The sequence below is a fragment of the Megachile rotundata genome, chromosome 4 (assembly GCF_050947335.1).
Source record: "Megachile rotundata isolate GNS110a chromosome 4, iyMegRotu1, whole genome shotgun sequence".
Lineage (NCBI taxonomy): Eukaryota > Metazoa > Arthropoda > Insecta > Hymenoptera > Megachilidae > Megachile > Megachile rotundata.
The window spans coordinates 9,463,112-9,489,877 of record NC_134986.1 but is presented as its reverse complement, the minus strand read 5'-3'; the positions used below and the strand labels follow the sequence as shown (position 1 = coordinate 9,489,877).

The 26,766-nt window shown below is 38.4% G+C and overlaps 1 protein-coding gene across 8 annotated transcripts in view; it reads right to left on the bottom strand.

The window, feature by feature from the left end:
• Sarm (sterile alpha and armadillo motif) overlaps positions 1-26,766 on the bottom strand; it is a 128,224-nt gene that overhangs the window by 14,740 nt on the left and 86,718 nt on the right. For 3 of the 8 annotated variants that reach the window (XR_013037841.1, XM_012281533.2, XM_076530634.1), the window contains exons 1-6: positions 26,194-26,347; positions 23,610-23,829; positions 14,154-14,288; positions 10,222-10,439; positions 9,291-9,555; positions 7,758-7,925 (exon numbers count right to left, since the gene is read on the bottom strand). Coding sequence is in view for 7 of the 8 variants with exons in the window: in XM_012281533.2 (XP_012136923.2) it covers positions 7,758-7,925; positions 9,291-9,555; positions 10,222-10,439; positions 14,154-14,288; positions 23,610-23,708 (885 nt within the window). In the remaining variant the exon portion in view is untranslated. Of the gene's footprint in view, positions 1-7,757; positions 7,926-9,290; positions 9,556-10,221; positions 10,440-14,153; positions 14,289-15,192; positions 15,593-23,609; positions 23,830-26,193; positions 26,348-26,766 lie in introns of those variants that run through there. The other 5 variants (XM_012281537.2, XM_012281534.2, XM_012281535.2 and 2 more) reach the window with 3 other exon arrangements.

Sequence of the window (26,766 nt, the reverse complement as noted above, 5' to 3'; positions counted from 1 at the left end):
ACTCGCAGGTTGGAATTTTTAATTTCGTTATAACCGTTATTAGAAGAAATTCTTGGCACTAATGGTTCTGTTTGGTACAGTACAATTCCATGGCCATAACTTTCTAATCTTGAAATGTCGTAACGGACGAATAAGTAAACTAGTGAGATTATGTCGGCTTAAGATACAGCGATGAATTAAAATACGAAGTTGAATTCGTATTTGATGCAATATATGTCGAGAAATTTCGATTTGATCGAGATGGTCCTCTGACTATAAACTTTTTAACGAAATACAGTTCCTGCTAAAAGGTTCGATATAGAATAAAAAAAGACGTAGTAAATCAATAATCACCTCTGAAGTTACAACGCATTCCCAGAGTAAAAGAACAAACATGTACATACTTGAGAAAAGTAAACTTGTTAATATTCCGCTTGTGTGACACCAGGTCAACATCGCACCCCAATTCGACACCTGATTTGAACTTCCTTCAGCGTAAAACATGGTAACTAAGAAACGATCGATTTTCACGAACAACACAGAGCACACTGTGTCCGAAAACGAATCACATAGTGTCGTACCATTTTGGATGTCTCGTTGGCCATGATTTTCGGTCGGTCTAAACCATTTTTTTGCCTCAAAACTGGGAAAATACCCCTTGTGAGATTGGACAATTGCTGCCCCATCGACGCACCCGAACCGTCGACCAACAGTGCCAACAACCGACTGTCTTACCCTCGAAGGAAATATCGATCGATCGTTGGGGGTTGGTACGTTACTGGTACGACCCCGTGAGTCACAACTCTATTGCTATGTGTTGCATGGTCATGCGCTGTATCCGCGTTCGTGTCACCATGTATTATATGGCCACGCAATGGTAATAATTTCTGCTATAGTACCACGCGTCAATATAATGCATGTTATATAACCACGTGGTATTACTATGTACTATATTGCCATTCGCTGGTGATATTACACGGTGTATTATCATACGTTAATATCATTATGTATTATATTATTATGCGGTAGAGTTACTATGCGTTATATCGCCATAAGATAGTATCATAACGCGTTATACCGCCACGCGTCCCAATTTCCACGCGTTATATCGCCACGCATCTAAATTACCACGCGTCCCAGTTACCACGCGTTATATTGCCACGCGTCCGAATTATCACGCGTTATATTGCCACGCGTCCCAATTACCACGCTTTCGAATCACCACGCATCCCAATTACCACGCGCCCGAATCACCACGCGTTATATCGCCACGCGTCCGAATCACCACGCGTTCGAATTACCACGTGTCCGAATCACCACGCGTTCGAATTACCACGCGTCCGAATCACCACGCGTTCGAATTACCACGCGTCCGAATCACCACGCGTCCGAATCACCACGCGTCCGAATCACCACGCATCCCCACTACCACGTGTCCGAATCACCACGCATCCCCACTACCACGTGTCCGAATCACCACGCATCCCCACTACCACGTGTCCGAATCACCACGCGTTATATCGCCACGCGTCCCAATTACCACGCGCCCGAATCACCACGCGTCCCAACTACCACGCGTTCCAATTACCACGCGTCCGAATCACCACACGTCCCAACTACCACGCGTCCGAATCACCACGCGTTCCAATCACCACGCATCCCCATTACCACGTGTCCGAATCACCACGCGTTATATCGCCACGCGTCCCAACCACCACGCGCCCGAATCACCACGCGTCCCAACTACTACGTGTCCGAATCACCACGCGTTCCAATTACCACGCGTCCGAATCACCACTCGTTCCAATTACCACGCGTCCGAATCACCACGCGTCCCAGTTACCACGCGTTATATCGCCACGCGTCCCAATGACCACGAGTCCGAATTACTACGCGTGATATCGCTACGCGTCCAAATTACCACGCGTTTCAATTACCTCGCGTTATATAGTCACGCGTCTCAATTACCAAGTATCCGAGTTACCAAGCATTATATCGCCACGCGTCTCAATTATCACGCATTATATCGCCACGCGTCTCAACTACCACACGGTGGAATCACCACACATTATATCGCCATGAGATAGTATCACTACATATTATATCGCCACACTATAGCATCACTCGTCTCTATCATAATTTCATCCTAGGCAATATACCGAGAGTCTACTATATTTTCCAACATCTCATCGCGGAATCTGAATTCAATTCTATATCCCCACTAAATGATAAATACCATATCATTCATATATGATAATTACTATAATAAATTTTTATAGAAACACGACGACAGTATACGAAGACCGCAACGCAACGATAAAGTATGCTGATCATTAGTATAAAAGATCCATTACTATACAAATCTTCGTGTAAAACGATACACGAGGCAAATTATGAGGAATATTCAAGAATCCATTTCAAACGATTATCCTAATCGCGTCTCTATCGAGACCACATGCGAAAACACGTGTAAAGCATGTATGATTCATCAGCTATGTGCAACGATCTTGAGACGAACTTCGTAAATGTCTGCGAATCTAGCTCGGTTGGAATTTTTGGCACCGATTGCTGGCCGATCGGTGAATCTTAGATCGAACAGGGTCTGAATAATCAAGTTTCGAGAACTTGCGTAACGTTCGATGCTTGAATTTATTAGAACACGAGTTTTCAAGAAACTTTTCCTGCTTGAGAGATCGCATCAATGATTTTACAACATACGTTGTAATTTCGTGGTACTTGACGTTTGCTATCGGGTTTATTTTAGATTCTACTTTGTTGCATGATGCATGAACGATGGGAAACGTTTCAAAACGATTGAGTGAGAAGATAGTGTAATGTGCAAGGGTGGTTGATTTAAGAGATGACGTCACTATCACTGTATGCATTAGGCATAGAGGAATTTGAGAATTTATGGATCTGGCGATATAGGGAGAGATTAGGTATTTGGGATACAGGGATTTAGGTAGAGATTGGAGATTTAGCTGGAGATATAGGGATCCAGGTATGATGGATTCTAGGGATTTTTGGATTTAGGGGACTTGGTATTTAGGGATTTGGAAATCTAGGGAATTGGGAATTTAGGGATTTAGGATACAGAGAATTGGAATATAGGGATTTGGGATATAGGGATTTGAGATATAGGGATTGGGGAATCTAGGGATTGGGGAATCGAGGGATTTGGGAATCTAGGGATTTGGGAATCTAGGGATTTGGAAATCTATGGATTTGGAAATTTAGAAATGTGGGATATAGAGATTTGGGGCCTAGGTATTTGGGAATCTAGGGATTTTGGGACATAGGGATATGAGTATTTCTAGAACATTGCAATTTGATCATCTAGGGATTTTGAGACATAGGAATTTGAGTATGATGGAATACTGGTATATTGAGATTTTTGCATCTAGGAATTTTGGGACATAGGGAATTTTAGTATTTAAGCATTCTGGTAATATAGGGAATTATAGAACATAATTGCTAGTTATTTGCATAGGGAATTCTTCTAGAACAATTATATGGAGTATATAAAAAGGTTCAAACATCCAATATTAAAATATATGGATCTCATGCTATAATTTCAAAATATATGTATCCAGAACAATTTAACTTCCAACAAAATGGAGCTTTTCTCATATAAAATATTCTGCTGAATTTGAATTTAATTCAAGTTTCTCCGTAATTCACATTTTATAAATTTTACGTAAATGCAGAAAGTACAGTACTTTTCAAAGATTGTACAAGGAAGACGAATGGGATTTTAAAGTCCTGTTAAATGGAAAGTCGAGGATAGATCGTTGATAAAGAAAAATCCGCAGAAGCACCACGTGGGTCAAGGCTCACGATTTTAACTGGCGATTTTAACACGCGATTTTATCACGCGAGTTCGTGAGAGAACGGTTCTACGGAAACCAGGGAAATCCATTGACCTTTCGCACGAATACACTGAAACGAAGGGCAAACACGCGAATATTCCATTAGAGGCCACGAAAGCTCTCCCCGACGCGTGATATATTGCACAGTTGCTCTATCACACGTGGTTCGTGTTACACGGCAACCATTTGTTTCAACGTTTTACGATCAACTTTTATGGCGGTCAAATTAGAAAGTGCGTTAATAGGTGTGAACTAGGGAATTGCTAGTTATAGCTGCAATCGTTAAATTTGTTTGTTGTAACAAGTTTTTATATTTTGAAACTTTGTAGATTTTCGATTTGTAAATTTTTAGATTTGAGTTATTTTTAAGGTGATTTTTGGTAAAGCTGTTTTAAGGTAATTTTTGAAATTTTTAAAGATTTCAAATATGAACATTTTTATGATTTTTAGATTTGAAACCTAAATTTTTAGATCTGAAACTTTGGAACTTTGAAACTCTCAAATCTCTAAATTTTTATATTCACAAATTTCCAAATTTTCAAATTCCAACTTTTCCAAATTTCTATGACTCTAAATTCCCATTTTCCTAAATTCTAAAATTTCCAAATTTCAACACCCCCGAATTCCCAAATTTCTAAATTCCTATTTCCCTAAATTTCTACACCCCCGAATTCCCATTTCCCCAAATTCTAAAATTTCCAATTTTCAACACCTGTAAATTCCCATTTCTCCAAATTCCAAAATTCCCAAATTTCTACACCCCCGAATTTCCATTTCCTCAAATTCTAAAATTTCCAAATTTCTACACCCCCCAATTCCCATTTCCACAAATTCCAAAATTCCCAATTTTCCACATCCCCAAATTCGCATTTCCCCAGATTCTAAAATTCCCAAATTTCTACACCCCCGAATTCCCATTTCCCCAAATTCGAAAATTCCCAATTTTCCACACCCCCGAATTCCCATTTCCCCAAATTCTAAAATTCCCAATTTTCCACACCCCCAAATTCCCATTTCCCCAAATTCTAAAATTCACAAATTTCTACACCTCCGAATTCCCATTTCTTCAAATTCTAAAATTCCCAATTTTCCACACCCCCCAATTCCCATTTCTGCAAATTCTAAAATTCCCAAATTTCTACACCCCCGAATTCGCAAATTTCCCAATCTTCACATCCTCCAAATTCCAAATGTTCCAAACTTCCACATCCCCAAATTTCTAACTTTCCAACCTTCCACATCCCCAAATTCCTAACTTCGCAACCTTCCACATCCCCAAATTTAAAAATTCTCAAATATATCTAAACTCTCAACTCTCAAAATTCTGCAGACCCGTCATAAAATAGTTGGACCAAACATCTCGAACAATGCGTACAGAAAACGAAGTCACATGTATACAGCCACATGTACAGCAGCAAGAAAAGAGCAACAGAAGTCAGGTAATCACTGGCAAGACGAGAAACAGAGAACAACATTGTACAACGTAGTCATTGGCTCGAATTCAAAAATTTGCTCGGTGACTCAAAAGCTACGTACACCGATGGAAAACGGCTAAATTTAACCGCTTAACGTCGTGTAAATAGGCGAGTTACCCTTCGAAAAATGGCTACCGTTCTTCGCGTAATCCATTATGGAGCCACGTGATTGCGATTTGCACGAGTTCGATGATTCCCGCTGAGCAAATAATCATATTCTCAAAAATTATGGTGTTTACTTGCTATAATATTCCAATGCTGTAATACTGTTTCAATTTATGCCTTGTTAGCGTTATTTAACTCTTTATAAATTTCATAAAATCAAAATGTCAAAGTTATTTCTAAAAACTTTTGAACTATTAATTCCTTCATGATAACATTTTTGTAGTCCAGTACGATTCTTATGATTGTAAATCTGTCATTAAATCTGTGAATTTTTTAAGTTGACGTTGGTTGACTAAGTCTCAAATTGTAAGTTGATTTTCGACATTCGACATCTTATGTTCACCTAATCTTAAAGTTTGCCTAAACTTGTGTACAAGTTACAAAACAGTCATCGTTAACATTAGTGACTTACTACTCCTGTTCCAACTTTGATACTAAAATTTGAAGAGTGCATCAAATAGCACACATTTTATTTGGACACCCTACATATTCTATTGTTCGAGACATTCATTAGCAACGTGATCAATGAAGAATTTAATCAAGGTTTTTTAAAAATCAAACAATGAAAGATATGGTGCATCTTCTATCGATTAAAAGTTTCTTGAACTTTATTCTGCGGTATCAATTAATTGTTACTCATTATCGATAAATTCAATAGCTTATCTGTTTGTCGAGATAAATCGTATCGACTGATTTCTATTGCAGTACAAAATGTAATTCTAAAAAAGTATTTTTATCGGTGTGATTAGTGCTTGATAAAGGAAACCGGATGTTACTATTTTTAACGTGTTGATTGGCATGATAAAATTGTTCATATATGGCGAGACACTAAAGTTACATTTATTTAGGATATCAACTTACAGATTTGAATGTTTAATTTGCAATTTTAGAATAGTAATTATTAAAGACAGTTATGTTATTTAAAATTTTATTTATAGTTTTTGTACTACTTCTGTCATTTTTAGACAGTGAAAATGTACGCAACCTGATACCACATTATATAAAAATATTATGTATGCATGTATCACATATGAAAATAAAATTATGCAATGAAATAATTAAAGACTAAATATGATGCATTAAAAATATATGATGCACGCGAGAAAAGAACTAAAATATAAAAAATGTGAAAAATATAAAAAAAAAGTATAACTATAAGTGAAAATAATTTATAAGGGAAATTTGGAAATAAGCAGCGTAACTATTCGAACACAATAAACTTGGACTACAATCAACGCGTTAACTACACATGGTACGACGTAACGGTTAGCAGAAAGCTTTCGATTCTTCGAAGATTGAAAACAACGAGATCGAAGAAAAGATGTTTATCCCTGGATCGCGTGAGAATCCAATTCAAACACGAGAGATCATCGGCAAGAGAAGCGATCGTGTCAACGACCGAAGCTTCTTAGAATGTTTCGTGCCAAACTATTCTAACCGAGTCGAGTTTAGGCTGCACCCAAAGTAACGGCTTCTCTTTCAGATCCTTTTGTTAATTAAAACGATACATCGATATCTATTCTTTTACTAACACTTTGTGATAAAACAAAGAATAGCATTTTAATAGAACGGGACCAAAGTATAACATCTTCATGAATCATACAAATTTAAGATTTTCATCAATGATCAAAATTTAACATTTTTAGCCATGATCGAAATTTAACATTTTCATCCATGATCGAAATTTAACATTTTCATCCATGATTAAAATTTAACATTTTTATCAATGACCAAAGTGTAACATTTTCATCCCTGATCAAAATTTTAACATTTTCATCCATGACTGAAGTACAACATTTTTAGCAATGACTAAAGTATAACATTTTCCTCAATGACTAAAGTATAACATTTTCCTCAATGATCAAAGTATAACATTTTCTTCAATGACTAAAGTATAACATTTTTATCAATGACCAAAGTATAACATTTTCCTCAATGATGAAAGTATAACATTTTTCCTCAATGATCAAAATATAACATTTTTTTCAATGACTAAAGTATAACATTTTTATCAATGACTAAAGTATAACATTTTTATCAAAGACCAAAGTATAACATTTTCCTCAATGATCAAAATATAACATTTTTCCTCAATGATCAAAATATAACATTTTCTTCAATGACTAAAGTATAACATTTTTATCAATGACCAAAGTATAACATTTTTATCAATGATCAACGTATAACATTTTTCCTCAATGACCATAGTAAAACATTCGCAGACTGGTCATCTGACAGCTAAAACAAGAAATAAATAGTGAAGACTCACCCTTGCCGCGGCGACGCTCTTCTCAGCCGAGACGCCATCAAGTTCGACGCGTGCCCTGGCCGCCGTCGCGGCGCTCTGTTCCTTGTAGGATACGTCACCAGCTTGTAAAGCTCTCATCTCGGCGCTATTTGCAGTCGCCTTTTCGGCGCTGAAACCGTCTGTGACAACCTGAAATTTTAAGAAACCAACACTTTTATCGCCGCACGCACTATTGTTCAAAAATATTGCCCACAAAATAAATGACTAAAAAGTGTGTTCATTGCTTCACGCGAATTTTTAACGAGAACTATTTTATTTAATTAGAGGGATAAATTGGTTAGAGCAATCGAATGTCAGGTCAAAAAATAAAGGAAGATTTTTTCGTAGAGCATCTTGTGAAGCAAGATATCTGTAAATATTATTTCAAAGGGTAAGATCATTTTCTGGAAAGTGAAACATTGACCTTGCCCGACGTAGCTGAGAATTTTTAACGTGGTCGTGACGGAAGTGAAGTTAAAGATAGAAGGCGAAAGGAACAGAGATCAGCTGTAGAGAGAACAGAATGTGACATTCAACGTAAAAATAAACGACACGAAAATGCTTCTCAACGCGTGCGATACTATTCCCTCGGTAATTATCCGTAGGAAATCCATGACCTAACCGCTGACAGAGAAAATGACAGGGAAAGTTCATTTCAAATCAACATAGATTCTTAAGTTAGATATACACGCAACTTCTGAACCTGCAGCACGTTTTTAGCTTTTAAAAATCTGAAGTAATAATAGGACAATTATTTCAGTATCTCTATCGTAAAAGGGAGAATTTTTTGTATGTTTCAATTTGAAGTCCATATATTGCATCCATATTATTTGCGTAGACAAGGATCATTGAATACAAATTTTAACTTTATCGTTAATTAATACAAAATTAACTATTCCTTACAATATTAAAAAAATAAATACTAGGTTAATAGAAAAAATATTTGGGGATCCGTCTCCATAACTACGTCACTGCTTGGCCAGAAGATAGATTCAAAGTCCTTGACCTAGACTACCAAAGGAAACCGCACCTCCGGGCCAAACACGTTAGTGTCGCCAAACGTTCGCGAACTCCACGCGACATCGATTATTTCACGCGCAATTTCGACTAGGAAGCTGGTTGATTCTAAAACGGTAGCCTCTCGCTCCCAATTAAGAAACTACTGCCACTTTGGTCACGAATTACAACATCCTGACAACTACGTACATAACACGTTCGGTACCAGAGCTCATGCAATTAATCTTCAAAGATAAAATACATATTTATATCATTGTGCACTGCATGAAGTTACAAAGTAAAACAAAATCTCTTCAAGTAAACACGTGGCGTAAAGTCGTGACTCTGGTACCTAACGTGCTTGTGGTACTATGAAATCCTTCTTCCTTAAATGACCAAACTGTCAATAGTCCAAACCTCGTTATTAATCCTAGAATATCAAGATTGCTCTTTAAAAGGTAAATTTTGTAGGAAATTTAGGTTAAAGATTATAAGTTACCGAAGATCTTTCAACCTTACCTTCGTTTTGGAGGCGCTGGTCATCTTCTTCTGCTCAAACTTCATCGTCTCCTGTCCAGCAGGTAAATTCGTCATGTTCGAAATGTTCGACATACTGATCGGTGGGCTCATGTTGTGAAGATTGTTGAGCGAATTCAATGTGGTGAGCTGCGAGGGTGATCCACCCGGCAGTGTGACAGCTCCCGTGACAGGGGGCGGCGTGTCTGGATCTGGAAACGTCACCAACGGCTCCGTCAAATCGCCTTCCTCGGCTCCGTTTCCGTCCCTGCAACAAAAACCATCCGGCGTTAAAAATCGACGAGGTGCACGGTGTTTATGCGTCGCGACCAAGCCGCGCTAGCAACTTTGAAAATAATCGCGGCTAAAACGGGAAGCACTCGACTATAAATACGTCTTGGACGTGACTTTCGTGATTATACTGCCAGAGATCCGATCTAACCACTCGACATTCGATTCATCGCGTGATTCTAACTCGGACAAACCTTGAACCGAACTATCAACACTTGCGAGTGGTAGAATGGATCGGAAGTTCAATCTGGGACTTTGGAAATGAGTGGTGGTTGTGATCTCTTTTTCGCTAACCATTTTTGGTCTGAGGATGTGAAGAATCACAGTTAAAAGGAGAGTTACAGTTGTCTTTTTATTTGAAATTTCTTTACATTTTCGCATGTTCCATTTCTCAAATATTTAGGTTGTTAATGTCTTGCAAATGACAATTTGTACGCAAATTTGAATCACAGCAAGATTTACGGACTATTAATAAAAAACTTTGCAAACGTCAAAAAAGTGGGTGATACTTCACAAAATTATACACTGATAAGTTGGAGCAAATGTGGATTCTAAAGTGACTAGGTTTAGATGAATCTTGATGAAGTTTTAAGAAATTAGATGATTAAGGGATAATTGATGATGATGAAAGTTTTTGACCCACCTGTCTACGAGGTTCTCCATGCTGCTGCGTAATCGTTGCGAGAAGTTAGTCGATATGTTGTTCTTCATTTCAGAAATGCCACGTTGAAGTTCCCTTAGGTCGCTCTTCATGGAGCTAGCTTTCATCTCACTCGACGAGGACGAGGTAAGAATCCTCTGTGAGGATTTGGCTACCCTGCTCGAGCTACTGCTGCTCTGGCTCTGGTTCGTCGTCAGCATCTGCAGAGTCAAAAGCCGTTTACGTTCTATTTAAAATCCACGTGTGGTGAGTCACTTTCGCCTATTCGTCTGTGTCTTCACCCTCCTCTCTCCGCGTTCGCCACCCACCCCGTGCGCCCTTCTTTTTCACGCGAATCCTCGCATAATCATTTTTCCGTGATTCTCGGATTCTCTTTTCCCTTTGTCGAACTTATCTTTAGTTTTTTTTAGATCTTTGTTTCGGAGAATTTGGACGCTTGGCTTGTTGACGTGGTTTCAGAAAATTTGACAATTCGGGATTTGGATTGTGGAGAATTAGGGATTTGAGGATATGGAAGCTTAAGAATTTGTAAATGTAGAAATTTGAGAACTCAAGAATTTGTAAATTTGAGATGTAGGAATTTGTAAATTTAGAAATTTTAACATTTGTGCATGTGGAAGTCTGTGAATTTGGCAATGTGAAAATACAGAAATCTGGAACCTAAGTTTCTAACATATGATATATAACGTATCGACACAACAAAGAACCCTGTACCACTCTTGAAACTGACCATCATATCCCGCTAATGAAGATAAGATTGCACCTATCTCTCGAAATGACAAACAATCAAAATTCATGTTTCTGTCTTCAGAAAACAAACAGTTTGATAGAAAGCCAACGAGTGGGATCGCTCAAACTAGACGGAAATTAAGAAGACAATGTCCCCACGCATAACAACGTAATACGGCGCTTCCGAGGAAACCTAAGAAACTCGAGAAAAAGCTCTTCCAAAAATATCACGATGAAAACTGTGTGGTCGTCGTCTGGCATGCTGGATCCAATTAATTCTCGGCTTAAGGAACCCCAATTGCGTTAGATGCGGCTGGTAAACATCCAAACGAGAAACGACCGATATATTGCGATAGATCGGGGAGAGGCAACGTTCTTGAACAACGGGGAAACACTTCGATGAGGAATAACCTTGAGGCGACTGGTCTCAAGGTTCCCGGACCTGGAACTCTGCTGGGTCGAGGAAAAAAATTTCACGTGGGCGACACATTGCGTAAAGTCGCCAGTGCGCGGAGCAACTTGTAATTATTCAATTATCTCCAGCTGGATAACGAGTTTCGATCGAATTGCGTTGTTGACTCTATTAAGTTGTGCTTTGAATTAGAAACAGATTTCAGCTTCGATGATGCACTAGATGTGTCTTGTGTTGTACAAGATTGTAATTATATTCATTGGATCAACAATTAATTTATTGGGCACAGTGGACGACGCACCTGGTGCGTCTTATGGTTATTCAATTTATGACGCACATGGTGTGTCTTGTGTTAATTCAACTTGTGACGCACCTTATGTGTCTTATGCTAATCCAACTTATAACGCACCTGTTGTGTCTTGTGCTAATCCAACTATGACGCACCTGATGTGTCTTATGCTAATCAACGTGTGACACACCTGGTGCGTCTTATCTTTAACCACCTATGACGCACCTGATGCGTCTTATCCTTAACCAACTATGACACACCTGATGTCCTGTGTGCTAATCCAACTTGTGACACACCTGGTGCGTTCTATACAATTTATGACGCACCTGTTGCGTCTCACAAGAAAACTATTCAGTAAAATAGTGAAAACAATTTTGAAGGAGTTGAAGTAAAGTTGTCAAACAGGAAATCTGTTGAATATTTATAACTTTTTCTACATTTTTTGTTGGAGGAAATACTGAGTTTATGAAGTATCGATTAGTCAAACGAGATTGAACGACATGAAAATCAACGAAAGACAGCTCGATGAATAAATGAAGATAGAACGTAACGATGATAAGGATATATCAGTGGGCGGCAATGAAAACACGTGAACTCTGTATCATTGCATAATCGGTTGGCTCAGACAACAGATCACGTTCCAAGATCTCCGGATCGAAATCTTCTGGATTTTAAATTCAGTTTCATCGCGTCGTAACCTGTAATCGTAACTCGGGGAATAAAATCCGGCATGGAACGGGTAAACCAAGCTGGTTAGAGTTCAACGTTTGTAGGATCTGCCAAGAAAACTTTGATGCCACGATTATGCATACAATAAGTATAGATCGTTCTATTTCGATGGAATTGTGCTCGAAACGAGCGCAAGTATAAATAGAGCAAGTACGGATAATTCTGTTTAACCAGAGATTTACAACGATAAGAAATACCAGAGCAGATTAAAGATTTTAATCTTAAAGAAAATTTGAAATATTATTTTGCAAATATCTTGACCATTGTTCTGGAAAATTTTTATTGTTGTTACCATCTGTTAAGTAACAGATCCATTTTTAATCCAATTACTTATAAAAGACGTATCATCAGATTCGCAGAACCGAGACTCTTTTGTCATCGCTGCTAAATTGTGATACGGATTTCCTAGAACTTTTGATCGAATACGATTTCCATTCTTTTTTTCCCACATCGTAAATTCGACCACGTGGACGAAAACATGACTGATGATTTAATTTTGGAGATTCTCTCAAAACGATTGCGGCAATTGAAACGGGGTGAATAATTCGAAATTTCCGTGTTCAAGATATCCACGTGGGCGGAATAACTATAGATTACTCCAAATTAAAGGTCAAATGGCGGTATCTTTAAATAGAAAGTTCGATGGCAACTATCTGCTTAATCTTTCTTGAGAGTCGAATTAGTGATCACGTTTTGGAGTAGATCCCGTGAAAATGATTTTAGAGGGTAATCTTTACTTTTGGCACTGCAGTAATCATTGGCACACTCGACTTGATAAAGCTACACAATTACATGAATACTATTGTACAAATATATATTTATTTTTTAATTTGAACTTTTGAATTTAAGCATTTCTTTAATTCTCTCCAATTTATAAATTAATAGAAATGAAGTGATTTTTGTCATTTGTTGAAAGTTTCATATTTTGTTAAATTAATATTAATATTATATATTTAATATTGATATTTAATGTTGATATTTAATATTGATATTTAATATTAATATTTAATATTGATATTTAACATTGATATTTAACATTGATATTTAACATTGATATATAACATTGTTATTTAACATTGATATATAACATTGATATTTAACATTGATATTTAACATTAATATTTAATATTGATATTTAATATTAATATTTAATATTGATATTTAACATTAATATTTAATATTGATATTTAACATTGATATTTAATATTGATATTTAACATTGATATTTAACATTGATATTTAACATTGATATTTAACATTGTTATTCAACATTGATATATAACATTGTTATATAACATTGTTATTTAACATTGATATTTAATATTGATATTTAACATTGATATTTAATATTGATATTTAACATTGATATTTAATATTGATATTTAACATTGATATTTAACATTGATATTTAACATTGATATTTAACATTGTTATTCAACATTGATATATAACATTGTTATATAACATTGTTATTTAACATTGATATTTAATATTGATATTTAACATTAATATTTAATATTGATATTTAATATTAATATTTAATATTGATATTTAATATTGATATTTAATATTGATATTTAATATTGATATTTAATATTGATATTTAATATTGATATTTAATATTCATATTTAATATTGATATTTAATATTGATATTTAATATTGATATTTAATATTAATATTTAATATTGTAGCGTTATTTGTACACAGTCTTAGCTTTTATAATTGTACAATTCCACGTGATCTTAAAATTTACCTGTGACGAGGAAGTGACCTGAGGGTGGTGGCTGACATGGCTCCTGCCTGTCACCAGATTGTTTTTCTTCTGGAAGTTCTCCATGACAGTGTGCATGTCACCGTTGTCCCCTCCCTCCACTGGGAACTCGGACATCTGCAAAACACAAGGTGAAATAATTATTGAAACGTGCTCGTTAACTTTCAAAACAGGTTTCAGCGACCTTTGACATCATAACATTTTAATCGGAAACGAACGTTTTAGGTAAACTTTCCGTGGTGTTACGCGAAGCGTCATTTTTATGATCACGTGCTGCAGTCCGTTCGCGCCCCCGCGGTTCGGTCAAAATAAAATACATATTCCGAAGTAAAAAGCACTCTCTTCCTTCGAATGCAAACAAGTACGAAGACTAAACTAAAACGTGAACGCTGTTTATCTGGTTTTAACAAAGCGACCGGTAATGCGCAACGCATCGAGAAAAATACATTGTAGAGATGGCGGACAGGAGTGGATCAACGGAACTGTCAAGAAACGAAGGAAAAATAATCCGATTGACATCCAGAACCGTGAAAAAGTACACGGTACGCCTCGAACTTCTCGGAAAAGAGAAAAAGAAAAAATGATACGAGAGATACGCGGGTGTCTCGCAACACGTATGTTACGTAAACGAAACCTTGTGGTCAACGAAACCGAAGGAAACACGTCCACATACGCTACGTTCACTCGTGTCAACACGACCGTTGAGAGAAGTAAAAAACGATTACGCTAATGTAAATATTACTAGATGAATTGCACAGGTAAAGGAGAATTATATACCTGAGAGAACTGTAGCCTTTTTTAGTATAGAATCATTCTAAATTCTAAATTTAAACAATTTCTAAACTCGTACATCTTACAAGTCTTCAGACTGTCATTTTCAAACTAGCAAATTTGAAAAAGGAGCGATCTGAACGGCGCCATTTTTCCCCCCACGCCGCCATTTTCCCCAGGAACATGCCCGCGAGTTTGGTGGAATGTATACAATGAAACATGGTATTTTTAAAGAACAAGAAATACGAACCATTTGACAGTTGAACCGAGGGCACACTTCCTCTTCCAACCTACTAGATTTATCTGCAATTCACCGCTCCCACCATAGTTCTTATCGTTTTGAGAACCTCGACCGAACTCTCGCACCGTCGCCCTCTCGGAGCATCCCGTTGCGATTATCGTATCTCGACGGACACTGGCGAATCACACGCACGATTTCACGTATCATCGTCGATCGACGCTTTCGGTCGCGCTCTCGATCGTCTGTTCATCGCAACTGTCGGAACAATTATCGTGGCTCGGAAAATGATCAAACACTGTTACGCGAAAGTTAGCGCGGATAACCTCTATCGGTTGGCACAAAGGACACGCGGTTAGCCGGCTGTCACCGCGATGCGCACCGTACGGCGGTCAGAGTCGAACTGAAGACCAGTGACGCACCGATTGCGCGTGAGCCGCGATCCCAGCGACACTCGCGGCGACCCCGCGAACTTTTGAATTCCGCATAGCTCGTACGCACGTGAGAAAAGCCTCGAATTAAGAACGAAAACCAGGTCGTACGTCGGAATTCTAGGAAAAAGACTAGCAACCACGAAACGCAACTGATTAACGAACGTTGTTCGATCGTTTGCGTCATTAGAAACGGTTCGATCGATCGTATTTCGTTGTGATCTTTAGCATTTATCGCGACGATGAAAACCGCCTGAAGATGGCCCTGTTGCAACTCTTTTTGACGCGCTGATTACTTACAATGGAAATGACTGATGATCGAAATTATAAGCTCTCTTCATTTTTAGATAGTCATTCTTATGAATACTATTAGTTTTTTTTTTCTTTTATAGATGCTATAGAAACGATACTGATTTTTATATGTATAATGAAGTATGATTATTAATGAATTCACTTATGAAGCACAATTTATTTTTTGTAATTAATTATGATAGACATTGATTTTCATAAGTGATTCGATGGCTTATGCTCTTAACACCTGATTGCTTCATTGCAATGATATTTTGATATTTTTGTAATTCATTATGATAGACATTGCTTTTTATAAGCAATTCGATTGCTTATGCTCTTAACACCTGATTGCTCCATTGCAGTGATATTTGGATCCAGAAAAGCTGTCGGTTGAAATTTGAATGTCGTGATTTTCGAGACAAGCTTGCTAAACAAAAATAATCCGTATATCATCATTTTAATGAAGATAAGAGAGCAAACGTGATTATACAATTTCTTTGTTTCTGATTAGTCATACTTGCAATTGGAGTTTCCAAGATGGACTGAAGCTTCCCAGATGAGTAAAAAAAAATTCCACCTATCATCAAAGAGAAGTAATGTTATTCCTAAGGATGAAAATCGAATTCTTTTCCCACCGTAAGATATCGTCCCTTTCATCGAAAGCGACACTCCGAAATCTGGTCCCGTAACTCATCTTCGCGTCGAAGAAAAAACGAGCAAGCACAGCTGGTAGACGGAAAAGAGGGACACAAAAGCTGGAATGCGGTCTAACGAGGCTAACCTAAGGAAACTGGAGGAGTCGCGACGCCGAACGTCTTGGAATTTCGGCGAAAGTATACCGGGTGTCCTCGAGATGAAAAATCGACGTCTCTCCCTCAGATACGTACTCGAAGGAGAGGCCCCCGGAGCGAAAAGGAAGCGAAGCGAAGAAAGAACGAGGGCTCGATAAAGAAGGGCATTCAAAAAAGAGCAATAGATAAGGTAGGTGCGGCAGGCCGCCTTGATGGGTCAGCGACCAAATAATATCCAGACTTTCTTTCCATCTGGTGGGACAATGAACACAACCATGCTTTGGCGCCACTCGATTTATGAACTCATAAATGGCGCCGTAAACGCCGTTACCATTTACAAACCGATCCAGACGATTGATTTTCCTTCACGATTAGATTTCGACTCTGATGACCAAAGGTCGCCTGCAGCATAATAATTGCTTTGATGACTTTCACAGGACGTGCGTCGTCGAAGCTACTCGAGCGTTAGGACGTCTGGAAAATCTCGGGTGTCTTTCTTTTTCGTGACCTCGAACGATTAATATGTAATGGAGAGAATTTTTATATTCTTCCGCGTATGTTGGAACTTGCAAGAGGCTATATCCGAGAGCATTGGCAGACAGCTGTAGGCGTGTTGGCTCTCGCGCCAGACACAAAGAGGCGATTCGGAGACGTCTCCTCGTGACACTGTTGTTGTATCCTGCCGAGTGTATGTACACATGAAAACCGTGCACGATCCTTGAAGATGTTGCTTAAACCTTGATTTCGAGCTGTAACGAGCTCGGGAACTGTGTTATCTGTTGCGAGGGCGAGAACAAAATTTGTCATCTCTTTCGAGAAGTGTTCATAGGATTCGATTGACGGAATCTTAATAAGTCTGGGTTGTAAATCGCAGAGATTTCTGGTATTTGACTGAAACGATACTTTGCATTCGCAGATATTTATCTCAGAATTTATGCAACAATATTTTGTGAATCTCGTCAAATTTACTAGGATGATATTCTACGAATTCCAGAATTAAACCGACAGTTCGTAAGTTTCGCAAATTTTATTGGAACGATATTTCATCGAGATGTCACACTTTATTGTCACAATGGTCCATGAACTTCGTTTGAATGATATTCCTTTGAACTTCGCGCAAGAATCAAAGAGGTTAAGAAGGGAATTTCTAATATATCTGTTAATCCGTATTATCGTGGACATATCAGATAAGTCTATTTTTAAACCGAAGGTGTAGTTTCGAACAAGCACTTATCGAATTCCAAACAAAGCAAAGCGATTGGAGGATTTTTCAGAGGAGGATTTACGGCGGTAATTTCCCGCGGCGTGAAAAAAAGACGTAAAAGACGCAAATTTCTCACGAAATCCGCGGATGTCCGACGTTGGTAATTGTTTGCGATCGGCTGTAAGGTGTGTGTGACACGGTCGCGTCCGTTCAAACAAAGGAGTTCTCTGTGAGTTTCAAAGGAAACACGTTCCTCCGGTTGTACGCGAGCATAAAGGAGAAGAGCCCTCGCCTAACGGAGAGCAGGAATTCCCCTTGACGACTCGTCGCGTCGTGGCATTGAAACGCGACAGATAAGCCTTCAGGCCGGAGGAATTTCACGCAGCGAGTAAAACGAATGGCCGTAACTTTGATAACGGAGCTTTGTGTACGCTTAAAAAGCTCTGAGAACGTTGATCGATATTGAAAATCGATGGAAAGGCAATGGCGAAGTTAATGAACTATTCAACATTTGAGTAATATTTTCGGGTACCATTTAAATTTAGTCATTTTCATTATAGCAGCTACTGGGGATAAAGGGGTGTGGCGTAGGGAAATAGACAGGAGTATCTAGGGACAAGCTGATGTGACAGTGACATTTAGTACCCCATGAGGATCCAGAGATGTAGTATCTAGGTATTTTTGGGAACAATTGTAAATAAATTCGCAGTCTACATATTTATGGGTTCAGAGAATATTTCAATCTAGGGATATTTCAGAGTTAGTGAAATTTGAGGACTAGCAGAAAGAATTTGAATCTGGGGATATTTTACCTCTACCGAAAATGAGTTTGAGATCCAAAAATATTTCAGATCTAAAGATATTTGGAATTTAGGGAAATTATTGATTCAAGGATATTTTGGAAAGAATTGTAACTATTAAACTTGGGATCTAGGGATATCTTGAAAGTAAGGGCGTTGACATTATTATCTAGCTATATTAAACTTGAGCTCTAGGGATATCTCACGTCTAGGAATATTTTCAAAGTAAGAATATTGATATTATTGTCTAGGTATATTAAACTTGATCTCCAGGGGTATTTCACGTCTTTTCAGAAGTATATTAACATTGTTGGCCTAGGGATATTTAAACTTGAGATCTAGGGATATTTTGGAAGTAAGGGCGTTGACATTATTATCTAGGTATATTAAACTTGAGCTCTAGGGATATCTCACGTTTAGGAATATTTTCAAAGTAAGAATATTGATATTATTGTCTAGGTATATTAAACTTGATCTCCAGGGATATTTCACGTCTCCAGGAATATTCAAGAAATATATTAACATTGTTGGCCTAGGAATATTTTTAAACTAGAAACATTAAACATAGAAATATTTGAAATCCACAGTAATTCAAGATATAGAAAAATGTTAAATGTATGAATTCTATAATATTTGAAATTTAAAAATATCAGGAACTGTGCATGAAATCTGGGGAAATTCGAAATGCAGGATGTTCGAACGAATATTGATAACACGGCAAACATGTTCGCTTCAAAGAAAACCAGATAATCCGCACTGTGCCCGATCTTGTTCGATAACTGATAATCCTTATCGTAAGTGATATCGTTAAGACGATACGAGGACGCAAAAATATCTGGCTGTGATGTAACTTGGGAACATTCGATGAACGTTATATTAGTAAACACTGGGATAATTAATAAGGTTAGCTATCTCTAACGAAGTACATTTCTTAGTTATTTTAATTAATTGCTTCTTTTATCTATTGAAGAACCGTGTAACTTTCGTAATTCTTTTGGTATATTGCTGGAAGGTTTAGATAATCGATACAATCACAGAGGCTCAATGAAACCTTTAGAAGACCGGTTTGTAGAACTTTCACGTAGGTTCGGTACTTTGGACCTCCGCGTACCAAAATTGACCCGACCTCAATCATATAGCATTCACTAAGATATCTTCTGTTCAATAATATTCCATCAAATACTCTTTCTTTATTTTATGTCAATTCTAAGTATATGGATATTCTAAGTATATTAAACTTGGACTTTAGAGATATTTCACTTAATTTTCCTCATACTTTACTTCATTTTCATTTTATGAATTTGAAATTCTTCTCCCGAAAGTACAAATTGTATTCAATTACTCGTACGTTTAATTTTAATACGCCTTCGGATTTTGTAAATCGGTTTGAGTCACAATCTCGAAGATTAAAAAATTGATCCCATTCGATCATAAAAGAAAATCTGCCGATTCCGCGTGATTCACGATAAATGAATTAAACGAGAATAATATTGCAGCGCGTTAATTGTCTCGATTAAACGTTCTATTTATTGCAAAGTCGAGAAATAATCGGCTGTTGCATGCTCCGTTTATTTCATCGCGTCCGTCAGACCATAAAGCAACGATGTTACAGCTGTGTTTTGACGTTCGCACTGACTTTTTCGAAAGTCTTATTATATCGAGTTTATGGCGTTCGGCCAACGGATTCGATGCGTTCTCGACTTATGTAAGAGGAATGCGGCGATTAAGTCTCATTAAGCGGTGCGTTGCGAATCGATGTCGATTGTTTGGCAACAGCCTCGGCCATTGTGAGGGGGAATCGAAGGCTGGCTAAATTAATTAAGCGTACGAATTACCGGCTGCAAGGTCGTTCAGTTAACGATCGATCGACTTTACATCGTAAAGATATTTTTTCGACGTTGGTCAATCAAAAATCGCGGAAAATCGCAACCTTCGAGATAACCGAGGAATTTTTATTAGCGACATAAATCGTCATTTGCTAACTTGTTTGGCGAATTAACGATTTTATTTTCCATCGTAACGATTTTGATGGTTAAATACGTAGAAAGTATGCAACCTTGAGAATAACATAGCCGAAGAATTTCTACTGGCCGCATAAATTACAAAGTATTTACAAATTTGTTCAGAAAACGAGATTCGTTGGACTTCATTTTTCATCGTGAAAGTGCACTTGATTCATGATTAATGATAACACTATAGAAACTCGATGCAACTTATCAAAGATAGTTAAGAAATCTGTAATAAATTCTACCGTGTTGTTCAGTGTAATAATGTATCGATAAAAATTTTTCTCAAAAAAAAGAAGTAAAGAAAAAATATTCAAGTTGATCTTATTTCTCGCATGTAGTTCGTAGAACGATAATTTAACAACATCGAGACACGTACCGTGAACCATTCGTATCAAATAAATTTGCCTGTACTTTCAATCATCTCGTCCCTCGAATTATCCATTTGTTCCACTCGATCGCTCGAATTGCGCAAGTAGGTAGCAAGTCCCGTATGTTATTCGATAATTTCCGAGCAAGAGAAGGTACGAGAAAGCCGGGGAAGAAGAGTAGCAACGATTCTGAGAAGCACCGAGTCGGTAGCCAAAGAAACGGCACGAGACGAATCGCTACCGAGAAGAGGTCTGTTAACCCGTTTGAGAACGCTCGAACACGATTTGCGTCACCGTGTCGGAATAGAGAAGCGGAATGCGTACGCTCAAGTGCCGCGAAAGGTGCTTCGAGCAACTTCGTTAGAGGAATTGTTGCTTCGTACGATTCTTCTTCGAGTGGGCCTGAAATAACACTTAAAATTGTTGCGTTGCTTCACGGATCTATTAGCTTCGTGCGACGGTGAAAAAGGATCAGCAGATGTCATCGAAGTTTGAACGTCGGCGAAAGTTTTCAAATTCCCGCCAGATTTCTCGACTTCCGAGTTCAACTTTCGAAGCAAATCTTGGGAATTTCCTGAATTTTGCAAAGCTCGAATTTTCAAATTCTCGATGTTCCTCAAACTTTCGAAGTTCACTGAGATTTAAATCTTATTATTTCGTACATTTCATACATTACTGAATTTTAACAATTTTTACATATGTAAGTCCTCCAATTCTCAAGTCAATATATTATCAATTTTCCAAATTTCCCAGGTTTCTTAAATTCCAAGAACTCGTTAAATTCTCAAGCTCGCATTTCTAAGTTGTCAAATTCCCTAGATTTTTTAACATTATTCCGATGTTTTTAAATTACCAAGATTGTTAAAAACACAGTTTTTCATGATTCCCCAAACTTTAAAAATTCCCTAGAATTTCAAATTGCCCCGAATTCTAATATATTCACAAGACTTCAAAACTTCCCAAATTTCAAAAATTTCTCAGATTTTCACAATCCCTAAATTCCCAAAATTCCCTAGATTTTCCTAAATTCCTCGAATTCTCAAATTTCTCTAGATTTTCCTAAATTACATAAATTCTGAGAAATTCCCTAGATTATAAATATCCCAAAAATTTCCTAGGTTCCGGAAATACCACAGAGTTTCAAATCGTTGAATCCCCAGATTCTGAAATTCTCAAATTCTCTAGATTTTGCAATTTCCTCAAATGCACGATCTTTATTCTCCGCAACAACGAACCTTATAGCAATCGATTACAGCATCGGTTTCAAGATCACCAGATGACCCAATTCATTCACCTTCGAATCACCTGTCGCGTCCAGCGTTTCGCTATTCGGTCGGCAATCGCGTCCAAAGAGAGCCAGTGGTCGTCACAACAGTAAACAACGATTACTCACTCGACAAAGTTAGAAAAGCAGCGTTACTCTGTCCGATGCACGCGTGTACGCTGTTGTCAGCGTGCGTGTATGTGCGCGTACACGTACGCCCTGTTAACATTGATTCCCAGACAGCGAGGGGAAGCAGATAGCTCGCGAATCAGCGTCGTCGCGTGCTCGTGGTAGACGCGCGTCCGTGCAACGCGACATCGCGTGCACTTTTAGCACGATGATGTCACGACGTTTGTAACGGATCGTGACGCAGGCTTTGATTGTCCGATAGATGTTACATGCGCGAATCTCGCTGTTGTGACCGAAACGGTGACGCATACGGTGACGTTGCGATTAGACGGGGCATCGCTGCTTGAAGAGCAGCGGCTCTCATTCGATCGTTTACTTTTAGATTTCGGTCTAGACGTTGCCTATTTACAGCCGTTCGCGAAATAAACAGCTACGGACGAAAACACCGGGAGGCGAGAACCAAATATTTGTTCAAAAACCAAGTCTGTGTTTGCTTGCGAGTTGTTTCAGAAATACTTATTTCGTCGTTTATAGGGAACGATCCTTTACCCTTTGTATCGGATAAATAATGCACCTGTACCGAACATTGTGTTTAAGAATATTTATCTATTGTATTTTGAAAGTTTTGAGTTCATGAACCTTCAAGTTTGCTCGGTTACAAATTTGCAAGTTTAGAAAATATGAGAAGTTTTCAAAATAAGCAGTGATCGAATGTAGAAATGTTATTATTCATGAAAGCACCGGTTGTTATACGACAACATGAATTAACTGATAGCGAACCAGATACGGTGCAGTAAAGATGACTGTAGCAGTGAACGAACGCGACCAATTAAAGCTCGAGTTTCCGTAAAAATAAGACAGAGATCGGTGAGTCACATGACCGACAAGCAGAGATTAATTTGTAAAATTTTGAATTCCCGCTGACACCTACTCAAATAGAGTATGATGTCACGTTCGCTGTCATCGCGAAAATATGCGTAATTACGCGAACGCACCAATGTATCTTTTACGATCTCGATAACGAGACAAACACTTGTTTCGCTCTTGCAGATGCATCGAAAACAATTCGAAATCGAAGACCGTGAACTTCCTATGTCAGACCGTTTTACATACGTTTACAAAGCAATTAACGAATTACTTACGGATTTCAGAAAGGCGTCCCTGCCTCTGTGTAGCATGCTACTCTTCGTTTTGTTGCTTCCATGCTTGTGCAGCATGTTCAGACCTCTGTCGACGCTCATTCATAAATCTTTATCGATTCACACCAATCACGGGTAACAATTTGATCGATGACCGATCGATAACACTGCTTTTTGACTCCAAATATCCAAATGAGACTCAATATCACAAAATCATTGGGCACTGTAATTTTTGTATTAACATTCGTGAATATTTTATAAATTGACTTCGTAAATGAATCTATCTTTCGCTGTCTGACACTCGTTTTATTTAAATGTTATGTAACATTCAAAATATCGCTGAGTCAGTAACATTTACATTATCTGTGCAAACGAAATCCCAGATACTACAATGTACACGCGAAAAAGGAACAGTCGAGACGTATTACTTTGCAATGTGATTGCTGAATAATATCTGTATCGAACAGATTGAGGAAATGTCTAAATTGCTATTATCGAAATGACATAAAATGTGCATTATAGGTAGAGGTACTAATATACGTGGCTATTTGAAACTTTCTTTTCACGTGGCAACCCGCGTTAAAATGGTCAAGGTTTACGACAAAAGAGAACTACCAAGAAAAACCCACAAATGCACTTAAAACTGATGCACGATAAGAATTTTGCGAAAGGACCAACACAAACAGCTTTGTTACCGTTCGACAGATTGCGAGAATCGTTATCTACGGTCTTCGGCAACATAACCACCCTCCTAACAGCTGTTCAAACACGGAGTATGTTTTCCTCGCAAAGGAATTCTGTCGGGTCGCATAAACGTTTCGCCGTTTGTTTCCGACGTTCTACGAAAGACCGTTCGAAAATGGTTCAAAGTTTTGGAAGGATAAACCGTGGGTAAGCTTATGCTGGACAGAGAAAATCCTTCCAGAGGAGAAAGTGCTAACGATCTCAAAGTGTAGAAAGATGCCTTTCAACTCTGTAATAATTCTATTCGAATTCGGAGTCGAAACTCTTGAAGGTTTCCAACTGAGCTGTCAAAAATATTTCTATTATGTTCATGCTTCAAAAGATTGGCTCACGAGATGATTCACCTGTGACATCACGAATGTCTTCACATACGAACACATATGGTCCACGATCAGTAATCAGGTTTCACTAAGATCAGTAAAAAGGTTCGAGATTTAGACAAATACTCCATCACTCCCCAATAAATATACCTACAGAAAGATCAGTCAAAAGAATTCTGTCTAAAAAACAACAACATTCCGAGAAGTGAAAGAGCGAAGCTACGTGGAAACACTTAAACTTTATCAGAGGCGGCGTTATCGGTCGATAATATTGGCGGCAGTAGAGGGAGGGGTCCGATAAGGCGAGTTATTATTTTCGATCAACCAATTTTGGGTTGCGCGCATCACGCGGCGATGTCTCGCGAAGGAAATCGAAACGTCCGCTTCCGGCCGGGGAAGTCACGTATCACCGCCACCATGATCATCGAGGTCGTCATGGAATGCACGTGGCTCCTGTGTTCTAGCCGGCTTCGAGACGCCTGTCGGTTGTCGATTGCATTTCTATGCGGACACGATCGCGACCACGCGGAAGCGTTCGCCAGCCTGCGTTTCTTGCGCAACGATCACGATCGAAAATGCTGGCTCGAGCTCGCTTCACGTGTTACCCACACTCTTTCGAAATAATCGCTTCCACTATAAACAACGTTTATCCTCTCGGCCTCCATAAGTCACCAATTTCATTCATCATTTTCTCTGTTCACTTTTCACATGTTCATGTTCACTTGGGTGCAACGTAGGTCTCTTTGGATGTAAACGCAATAAATTCACAATTTTTGATGTTCGATTTTTGTGGATGCTTTCAAATTTTCAATAAATTTTGAGATGTCCAAATTGGAGGACCATGTTGACCATATTTGGCAATATTTCTTAAGAGAACGAGACTTGTGTACGAGAATTTAGGATCCAAGAGAATTTGAAGTCTATCTGAGATTTTCTTATTGGAGGATTGAAGATGAATTAGAGGAGAGACCAAGAGAAAGACTACTTAATATTTCACTATTGTCAATAAACATTGATCCTAATTTACCAAGCTGAAGTATACCTAAATTCTTCACTTCTCAAACTCAGAAATATTTCAGATACAAAATCAAATTCCTATACTGCACTTACAAATTCATCAAACCTCCAAATCCCGAAAAATACCATTCTATGAAACCGTCTTAATAGATGACAAATTCTGTCAAAAACGTAATATGTATATAAATGTTGAACAATAAATATGAATATCCAACGATGAAATTAGAGTTCACTGAGTACCATACATATTTGACAATATCTTAACGATATTATCGATATATTGTTAAACAGCGATAAGGAATCGATAATCCCGGCTGCACAACGAGCTTCCAATCAATTTTCTCCAGTAACTCTTATATGAAGGTCACACTACCACTATTTTCATATCCGAATGAAAAATTTTCCGATCCTCGTTGCCGAGTAAATTCAGTACAATCTCGATTACGCAAGCGAATGCGTCGAAGACAGCGAAAGAAAGATTCCGCGACAGTCACGCTGTAACTCACTGGAGCAAGCTGTTCGAATCGATCGTCGTTATCTCGCGACAGCACGAAAACGATCTATTTCCGCTCGCAGATCCGCTCGAGGTTTCGATGTCACTCGAACTGCGTTCGATCTCCGCGAGTCGCGACGAGAGACTGCCAAGCACGCTCTGCCCCCGCCGCTAGAAATACCCGAGCGTGTTTTATCAGCTCGTCGTCGAACGAGCGCGTTATCAGCGCACCGGTTCGTGCATCCAGCGACGTTCGCGAAGCCCGCGGAGATCAGCTGGCTGTATTCTGGAGAGACACAGGTGGAGGGGCGAATAATCGAGTGAGTAGTTAACGACCACTTCCGAGGAACCGATCGATGATTCATCGAGAAATCGTGGTGGAGGAACGAGAGCTGTTCCGGTTTACCTGGAGGATGCGAGTTCCGAGAATCTTGCCGAACGACTCGCGCCCTGAATATTCGATCGTTTTCGGAGGAAGGAAGTTTACGTGTGTGTCGCTGCTTCTTAACGCAATGTTGTCGGAGCTTAAATCTTGAGCCTTCTTAACAGGAATACGTGGCTCCGTTGTCTTTTCGTAGAAGTTGCA